Source organism: Salmo trutta, chromosome 26 (assembly GCF_901001165.1).
Source record: "Salmo trutta chromosome 26, fSalTru1.1, whole genome shotgun sequence".
Taxonomy (NCBI): Eukaryota; Metazoa; Chordata; class Actinopteri; order Salmoniformes; family Salmonidae; genus Salmo; species Salmo trutta.
This window is the reverse complement of record NC_042982.1, coordinates 46120455-46130454: the sequence shown is the minus strand read 5'-3', so window position 1 is coordinate 46130454 and position 10000 is coordinate 46120455. Positions and strand designations below refer to the sequence as shown.

The 10000-nt window shown below is 43.7% G+C and overlaps 1 protein-coding gene across 1 annotated transcript in view; it reads left to right on the top strand.

Moving 5' to 3' along the window:
- tenm4 (teneurin transmembrane protein 4) overlaps positions 1-10000 on the top strand; it is a gene marked incomplete at its 5' end in the record, with an annotated part of 264411 nt that overhangs the window by 79061 nt on the left and 175350 nt on the right. The window contains 1 exon segment of the mRNA XM_029716129.1: positions 7419-7604. Coding sequence (XP_029571989.1) covers positions 7419-7604 — 186 coding nt within the window.

Sequence of the window (10000 nt, the reverse complement as noted above, 5' to 3'; positions counted from 1 at the left end):
GAGATTTAAATGAATTAGCAGCCCTTCTGCTTCTCTGTGTAGAAATGGAGACAACAGATAACTTCTCAGTTGAATGAACGAATACATTCATTAAACACCTTAAATACATGTAGTTGTCTCAGTCATTTGAGTATAACAACAAATTTCAAAACATATATACAGTACCAGTTAAAAGTTTGGACACAGATACTCATTCATGTACAAAGCTGTCATCAAGGCAAAGGGTGGCTACTTTGAAGAATTGTCACGCCCTGACCATAGAGAACCTTTTTATTCTCTATGTTGGTTAGGTCGGGGTGTGACTAGGGTGGGTTATCTAGGTTGTTCTATTTCTATGTTGGCCGGGTATGGTTCCCAATCAGAGGCAGCTGTTTATCGTTGTCTCTGATTGGGGATCATATTTAGGCAGCCATTTCCCCACTGTGTTTTGTGGGATCTTGTTTTTGTGTAGTTGCCTGTGAGCACTCCAGACGTCACGTTTCGTTCATTCTTTATTGTTTTTTTTGTGTGAGTTTCATGGATTAAACACGTGGAACTCTACGTACGCTGCACCTTGGTCCAGTTATTACGACGATCGTGACAAGAATCTCAAATATAAAATATATTTTGATTTGTTTAATGCTTTTTTTGGTTACTACGTGATTCCATATGTGTTATTTGATAGTTTTGATGTCTTATCTATTATTCTACAATGTATAAAATAGTACAAATAAACTCCCTTGAAGGAGTAGGTGTGCCCAAACTTTTGACTGGTACTGAATATTTTATTTAAAAAAAAAATGATCAGGTGGACAGCAAGAATGACTAGCTTGGACACTTCGAATGCACTTTACCAAATAACATTTATATTGATGATGAAAGCAAAACAAGTTATACACCCATTTATCAAGTGGGACATTTCATTATTGTGTTGTTGACATCTCATTATTGTGTTGTTGACGTCTCATTATTGTGTTGTTGACATTTCATTATTGTGTTGTTGACATCTCATTATTGTGTTGTTGACATTTCATTATTGTGTTGTTGACATTTTATTATTGTGTTGTTGACATCTCATTATTGTGTTGTTGACGTTTCATTATTGTGTTGTTGACATTTCATTATTGTGTTGCTGACATCTCATTATTGTGTTGTTGACATTTCATTATTGTGTTGTTGACATTTCATTATTGTGTTGTTGACATTTCATTATTGTGTTGTTGACATCTCATTATTGTGTTGTTGACATTTCATTATTGTGTTGTTGACATCTCATTATTGTGTCGTTGACATTTCATTATTGTGTTGTTGACATTTCATTATTGTGTTGTTGACATCTCATTATTGTGTTGTTGACATCTCATTATTGTGTTGTTGACATTTCATTTTTGTGTTGAACTATCAATCAGTGTTATTGTTGTGCTTTGAGAATGTACAGTATAATTCACATATTATTCCCTAACTAAAGTAATCAGGCCGTATGTTATAATAAGACAGTTGATGTACCAACCAAAGCTTTTATCTCAGTCATTGATGCAACCCGTCAGGATGCTCTTAATGGTGCAGCTGTAGAACTTTTTGAGGATATGGGGACCAACGCCAAGTCTTTTCAGTCTCCTGACTGGTTGCATCACTGCCTGGTATGACAACTGCTCGGCCTCTGACCGCAAGGCACTACAGAGGGTAGTGCGTACGGCCCAGTACATCACTGGGGCCAAGCTTCCTGCTATCCAGGACCTCTATACCAGGCGGTGTCAAGAGGAAAGCCCTAACAATTGTCAACAACTCCAGCCACCCTAGTCATAGACTGTTCTCTCTGCTACCACACGGCAAGCGGTACCAGAGCACCAAGTCTAGGACCAAGAGGCTTCAATACAGCTTCTACCCCCAAGCCATAAGACTCCTGAACAGCTAATCAAATGGCTATCCAGACTATTTACATTGCCTCCTCCCCCTTCTACGCTCTATGCATAGTCAATAACTCTACCTACATGTACATATTACCTCAATTACCTCGACACTGTTACCCCCTGTATATAGCCTCCACATTGACTCTGTACTGGTACCCCCTGTATATAGCCTCCAAATTGACTCTGTACCGGTACCCCCTGTATATAGCCTCCACATTGACTCTATACCGGTACCCCCTGTATAGAGCCTCCACATTGACTCTGTACCGGTACCCCCTGTATATAGCCTCCACATTGACTCTGTACCGGTACCCCCTGTATAGAGCCTCCACACTGACTCTGTACCGTAACACCCTGTATAGAGCCTCCACATTGACTCTGTACCGTAACACCCTGTATATAGCCTCCACATTGACTCTGTACCAGTACCCCCTGTATAGAGCCTCCACATTGACTCAGTACCGTGATACCCTGTATATAGCCTCCACATTGACTCTGTACCGTAATACCCTGTTTATAGCCTCCACATTGACTAAGTACCGTAATACCCTGTATAAGGCCTCCACAATATCTCTGTACGTAATACCCTGTTTATAGCCCTGCTATTGTTATTTACAGCTGCTCTTTAATCATTTGTTTTTCTTATCTCTTACTTTTTTTAGGTATTTTTAAAAAACTGTATTGTTGGTTAAGGGCTTGTAAGTAAGCATTTCACTGTTAGGTCTACACCTGTTTTATTCGGTGCATGTGTCTAATACAATTTCATTTGATTTGAACCAAGGCTTCTATCTCAGATATCCTATAGGGAAATGCACCAAATGTAATAATATACATTATTGATGGTGTGTGTGTGTGTGTGTGTGTGTGTGTGTGTGTGTGTGTGTGTGTGTGTGCATCCTTCCCAGAGTGTGTGTGTGTGTGTGTGTGTGCATCCTTCCCAGAGTGTGTGTGTGTGTGTGTGTGTGTGTGTGTGTGTGTGTGTGTGTGTGTGTGTGTGTGTGTGTGTGTGTGTGTGTGTGTGTGTGTGTGTGTGTGTGCGTCCTAAACTACACTAACTAGCTCTGAATGAAACGCTGTACAGACTCTCCCCTCGAATTAAAAAAAAATAAAAATCACATGTGAAATGAAATGCATTTGCATAATTCAACAAAGCCCCGCTCTGTAATTATCCCGAGAGAATAGAGGATTGTTCCTTTAAAGGTTTGAAAGCTTCTAATGCCGTGTTCTGGCTGAAAAGACCAACTCACTCAATCCATTAACAGTAGTACAATCACAGAATACACAAACCAGTAATTATCTTATTAACTGACTGACACTGTACTGTACAGGGGGGGATCAAATATATTGGCAACCTTGCATAATTCACTTTACTTTAAATGAAATAAAAATCCAAAACCATTCAGTGTTTACACATGTATGATGTTTGATTTTGGCACCAGACCAGAAGAAAATAAATGATGACAAATGACATTGAGATTTAGAACTTTGACCTCCCAAAAAATAATTGACTAAATTATTCAAAGTTCTAATTAATTTGGTTTGGAGGCAATTATTCTCGTTTACTGTGCAATTTATCTCACCTGTGGTAAGTTTTCAGGTGCCTTCAGGGTGAAAAATAGTGATTCAACCAGTTTTGAACAAGGAATTTTTTTTAAAAAAAATTAACATTCTGCTCCATTGTAAAGTGCCAATATATTTGAGCTGTATCTCCCTGAATAGATGAAACTGGTTCAACTGATTGGGGCTAATCAGGCACTGATAGGATACATGCGTTTTACTAGAAAATGATGGCTGATATAGAGTTAACTGTTTAGACAATAAGTCCTACACTAGCCAAATGTAGTGTAGTAGTTTAGGAAATTGGATGGCATTTTACAGAGAGACACAATCTCAGTTTGTGTTTAGTAGAAACTAAGTATTGATATCTAATAGCCCTTGAGTCAGCTTGTCTAATACCCTCTCCTCTCCTCTGTTCTCATCTTCTCCATCTCCTCTCCTCTCCTCTCCTCTCCTCTCCTCTCCTCTCCTCTCCTCTCCTCTCCTCTCCTCCATACTAACATCTCTCTCTCTCTCTCACTCACTCACTCACTCACTCACTCACTCACTCACTCACTCTCTCACTCACTCACTGATGAGTCACAGGCCAGAAATAAAACATGAACATCTTGTTATATTTCCCAGAGTGGTGTATTTCTCTTCATCACCCTAATCCCTATACTGAGGATACAAAACATTAGGAACACCATGACTGACCAGGTAAAAGCTATGATCTCTTCTTGATGTCTTGATGAAGGGGGGGGGGATGACAGGTTGAATCATGTAGGATCCAAAAAAAATTTAAACAAATGAAAATGTATTTTGTATTTGAGGTTCTTCGAAGTAGCCACCCTTTGCCTTGATGACAGCTTTGCTTCACCTGGAATGCTTTTCCAACAGTCTTGAAGGAGTTCCCACATATGCTGAGCACTTGTTGGCTTCTTTTCCTTCACTCTGCGGTCCAACTCATCCCAAAACATCTCAATTGAGTTGAGGACGGGTGATTGTGGAGGCTGGGTCATCTGATGCAGCACTCCATCACTCTCCTTCTTGGTCAAATAGCCCTTACACAGCCTGGAGGTGTGTTGGGTCATTGTCATGGAGAAAAACAAATGATATTCCCACAAAGCCCAAACCAGATGGGATGGCGTATCACTGCAGAATGCTGTGGTAGCCATGCTGGTTAAGTGTGCCTTGAATTCAAAATAAATCGCTGACAGTGTCTCCAGCAAAGGACCCTCACACCTCCTCCTCCATGCTTCACGGTGGGAACCACCCATGCGGAGATCATCCATTTACCTACTCTGCGTCTCACAAAGACACAGCGGTTGGAACATCAGACCAAAGGACAGATTTCCACCGGTCTAATGTCCATTGCTCGTGTTTCTTGGCCCAAGCAAGTCTCTACTTATTATTGGTGTCCTTTGGTAATGTTTTCGTTGCAGCAATTCAACCATGAAGGCCTGATTCACACAGTCTCCTCTGAACAGTTGATGTTGAGATGTGTCTGTAACTTGAACTCTGTGAAGCATTTATTTGGCCTGCAATTTCTGAGGCTGGTAACTCTAATGAGCTTATCTTCTGCAGCAGAGGTAACTCTGGGTCTTCCATCCCTATAGTGGTCCTCATGAGCAAAGCATTTATTGACTGCATTTGAAGAAACTTTCAAAGTTCTTGACATTTTCCATATTGATCGCATTGACTGACCTTCATGTTTTAAAGCAATGGTGGACTGTCATTTCTCTTTGCTTATTGGAGCTGTTCTTGTCATAATATGGACTTGGTCTTTTACCAAATAGGGCTATCTTCTGTATACCACACCTACCTAGTCACAACACAACTGATTGGCTCAAACGCATTAAGAAGGAAAGAAATTCCACAAATTAACTTTTAAGAAGGCACACCTGTTAATTAAAATGCATTCCAGGTGACTACCTCATGAAGCTGGTTGAGAGAATGCCAAGAGTGTGGCTATTTGAAGAATCTCAAATACAAAATAGATTTTGATTTGTTTAACACTTTTTTGGTTACTACATGATTCCATATGTGTTATTTCATAGTTTTGATGTCTTCACTATTATTCTACAATGTAGAAAATAGTAAAAATAAAGAAAACACCCTTGAATGAGTAGGTGTTATAAAACTTTTGACCGGTACTGTGTAGATGAACGGGAGGATGATGGGTTAAAGAAGGATTTTTAAGCCTTGAGACAATTGAGACATGGATATTGTCTGTGTGCCATTCAGAGGGTGAATGGACAAGACAAAATATTGAAGTGTCTTTGAACGGGGTGTGGTAGTAGGTGCCAGGCGCACCGGTTTGTGTCAAGAACTGCAACGCTGCTGGGTTTTTCACACTCAACAGTTTCCTGTGTGTATCAAGGATGGTTCATCACCCAACGGACATCCAGCCAACTTGACACAACTGTGGGAAGCATTGGAGTTAACATGGGCCAACATCCCTGTGTGAAGCATTGGAGTCAACATGGGCCAACATCCCTGTGGGAAGCATTGGAGTTAACATGGGCCAACATCCCTGTGTGAAGCATTGGAGTCAACATGGGCCAACATCCCTGTGGGAAGCATTGTAGTTAACATGGGCCAACATCCCTGTGGGAAGCATTGGAGTTAACATGGGCCAACATCCCTGTGGGAAGCATTGTAGTTAACATGGGCCAGCATCCCTCAGTGTATAGGCACTTCTTCCGATAGGGTTCTGATCAATAGTAGTGAACTATATAGGGAATAGGGTGCTATTTGGGACGCAGACATATAGAGCTACCACTAGCCTCATAACCCATGAGCACTCAACCCTATTTTAATTCAATCTGACGTGTTGAAGTTCCTATAGGTGCGTTCTCATTGGATTGGATTCTCCTCTTCCTCCCCTCCTCGTCGTGTGACAATAGAAAGGGGAAGAGAGGGGAAAACGGAGAATCATACATTTAGTTAATTCCTCCACAATCCATGTCCTTTCTTTGTAATGGTCTTACTAGATTTCTTCTGTCAAAGGGATTATGAGGTGCAGGAATGTATTTTCAGCGGCCAGCAGACAAGGTAGTGGAGCGAGACCCTCTTCCTCACAATAAGGTAGTGGAGCGAGACCCTCTTCCTCACAATAAGGTAGTGGAGCGAGACCCTCTTCCTCACAATAACTCCTGGATGTGTTCTTCTCTTCACCCTGTCCGTCTCCTCCTCCTCCTCCATCTCTCTCTCTCCCCCCTCTCTATCTCTCTCTCTCTCTCTCTCTCTCTCTCGCTCTCTCTCCCCCCTTTCTATCTCTCTCTCTCTATCTATCTATCTATCTATCTATCTATCTATCTATCTCTCTCTCTCTCTCTCTCCCCCCTCTCCCTCTCTCTCTCTCTCTCTCTCATTCTCTTACTGTCTGTCTTCCTTCCTTCCTCTCCCTCTATATTGTTTGTCTTCCTTCCTCTCCCTCTATACTCTCTGTCTTCCTTCCTCTCCCTCTATACTCTCTGTCTCCCTTCCTCTCCCTCTATATTGTTTGTCTCCCTTCCTCTCCCTCTATACTCTCTGTCTCCCTTCCTCTCCCTCTATATTGTTTGTCTCCCTTCCTCTCCCTCTATACTCTCTGTCTCCCTTCCTCTCCCTCTATATTGTTTGTCTTCCTTCCTCTCCCTCTATACTCTCTGTCTCCCTTCCTCTCCCTCTATATTGTTTGTCTCCCTTCCTCTCCCTCTATACTCTCTGTCTCCCTTCCCCTCCCTCTATATTGTTTGTCTTCCTTCCTCTCCCTCTATACTCTCTGTCTCCCTTCCTCTCCCTCTATATTGTTTGTCTTCCTTCCTCTCCCTCTATACTCTCTGTCTTCCTTCCTCTCCCTCTATATTGTTTGTCTCCCTTCCTCTCCCTCTATTCTCTCTGTCTTCCTTCCTCTCCCTCTATTCTCTCTGTCTCCCTTCCTCTCCCTCTATTCTCTCTGTCTCCCTTCCCCTCCCTCTATTCTCTCTGTCTCCCCGGCTCCCACAGAGATGTGTGCAGCGGACTGCGGTGGCCATGGCATCTGCATGTCGGGCTCCTGTCGCTGTGATGATGGCTGGATGGGCGCTGGGTGTGACCAGCGGGCGTGTCACCCACGCTGCAGCGAGCACGGCACCTGCAAGGAAGGGAAGTGTGAATGCAGCCCGGGGTGGAACGGAGAGCACTGCACTATGGGTAGGACAGAGGGACACAGTGGGGGGGGGGGGGGGGGGGGGGGGGGGTCTGGGTGGGGGGTTATGTTTGTTTCTGTGTGTGTGTGTGTTGTGTGCTTGTTTGATGTGGGGGTTGACTGAGTTGGGGAGTAAAATGGGGGAAGCATGCTTCATTGGATTTGTGCAACTCTGCGTATTATGGTCAGGTTTACTCAATGATCTAACTCGTCTCCATGCATTTTTAATGTGGGACTGTGTTAATGTGTCTTTTCATTTTAATGTGGGACTGTGTTAATGTGTCCTTTCATTTTAATGTGGGACTGTGTTAATGTGTCCTTTCATTTGAATGTGGGACTGTGTTAATGTGTCCTTTCATTTTAATGTGGGACTGTGTTAATGTGTCCTTTCATTTTAATGTGGGACTGTGTTAATGTGTCCTTTCATTTTAATGTGGGACTGTGTTAACGTGTCTTTTCATTTTAATGTCGGACTGTGTTAATGTGTCCTTTCATTTTAATGTGGGACTGTGTTAATGTGTCCTTTCATTTTAATGTGGGACTGTGTTAATGTGTCCTTTCATTTTAATGTGGGACTGTGTTAACGTGTCTTTTCATTTTAATGTGGGACTGTGTTAATGTGTCCTTTCATTTTAATGTGGGGCTGTGTTAATGTGTCCTTTCATTTTAATGTGGGACTGTGTTAATGTGTCCTTTCATTTTAATGTGGGACTGTGTTAATGTGTCCTTTCATTTTAATGTGGGACTGTGTTAATGTGTCCTTTCATTTTAATGTGGGACTGCGTTAATGTGTCCTTTCATTTTAATGTGGGACTGTGTTAACGTGTCTTTTCATTTTAATGTGGGACTGTGTTAACGTGTCCTTTCATTTTAATGTGGGACTGTGTTAACGTGTCTTTTCATTTTAATGTGGGACTGTGTTAACGTGTCCTTTCATTTTAATGTGGGACTGTGTTAATGTGTCCTTTCATTTTAATGTGGGACTGTGTTAATGTGTCTTTTCATTTTTACCTCTACTTTCCCTCCTCCCGCTCTTTCTTTCCACGCCTGATTTCAAATACAAACATTTGCTTTGTTGCAAAGCTGTTGCAACCGCTTGAAATATGCTATTTTGGGCCGTGGGGGTGAATATGGGGTTAAGAACGTTTTTGTCATGAGATTTCACTGTGAACAATTTTCGATAACAATAGTAAAGTTTTAAAAGAGGTAGGGAGGGAGAGGTAGGGAGGGAGAGAGAGAGAGAGGGAGATGTAGGGAGGGGGAGGTAGGGAGGGAGAGGTAGGGAGGGAGAGAGAGAGAGAGGGAGAGGGAGAGGTAGGGAGGGAGGGAGAGATAGAGAGAGTCAGAGGAAGATGTAGGGAGGGGGAGGGTAGGGAGGGAGAGGTAGGGAGAGAGAGAGAGAGAGAGGGGGAGGGGGAGGTAGGGAGGGAGAGGTAGGGAGGGAGAGAGAGAGAGAGTCAGAGGAAGGTGTAGGGAGGGGGAGGGTAGGGAGGGAGAGGAAGGGCGGGAGGGAGAGGTAGGGAGGGAGGGGGAGGTAGGGCGGGAGGGAGGGAGGGAGGGAGAAGAAGGTAGGGAGGGAGAAGAAGGTAGGGAGGGAGAAGAAGGGAGGGAGGGAGAGGTAGGGAGGGAGAGAGAGGGAAGGAGAGACATGGAGAGAGAGGGAGGGAGGGAGAGAGAGGGAGGGAGGGAGAGAGGGAAGGAGAGACATGGAGAGAGAGGGAGGGAGGGAGAGGTAGGGAGGGAGAGAAAGGGAAGGAGAGACATAGAGAGAGAGGGAGAGAGGGAGAGGTAGGGAGGGAGAGAGAGGGAAGGAGAGACATGGAGAGAGTGGTACTGAGAGAGATAGAGGGAGATGTAGCCTACTGTTCTGTCCACAGATGAATACCATTTCTGTCTGTGGCCTTAATGTTGGCAGCCAGCCTATCAGCATGCTAGGATAGAGGGAGGGAGGTTTTAGTGTTGGCAGCCAGCCTATCAGCATGCTAGGATAGAGGGAGGGAGGTTTTAGTGTTGGCAGCCAGCCTATCAGCATGCTAGGATAGAGGGAGGGAGGTTTTAGTGTTGGCAGCCAGCCTATCAGCATGCTAGGATAGAGGGAGGGAGGTTTTAGTGTTGCCAGCCAGCCTATCAGCATGCTAGGATAGAGGGAAGGAGGTTTTAGTGTTGCCAGCCAGCCTATCAGCATGCTAGGATAACGGGAGGGAGGTTTTGGTGTTGGCAGCCAGCCTATCAGCATGCTAGGATAGAGGGAGGGAGGTTTTAGTGTTGGCAGCCAGCCTATCAGCATGCTAGGATAGAGGGAGAGAGGTTTTAGTGTTGGCAGCCAGCCTATCAGCATGCTAGGATAGAGGGAGGGAGGTTTTAGTGTTGCCAGCCAGCCTATCAGCATGCTAGGATAGAG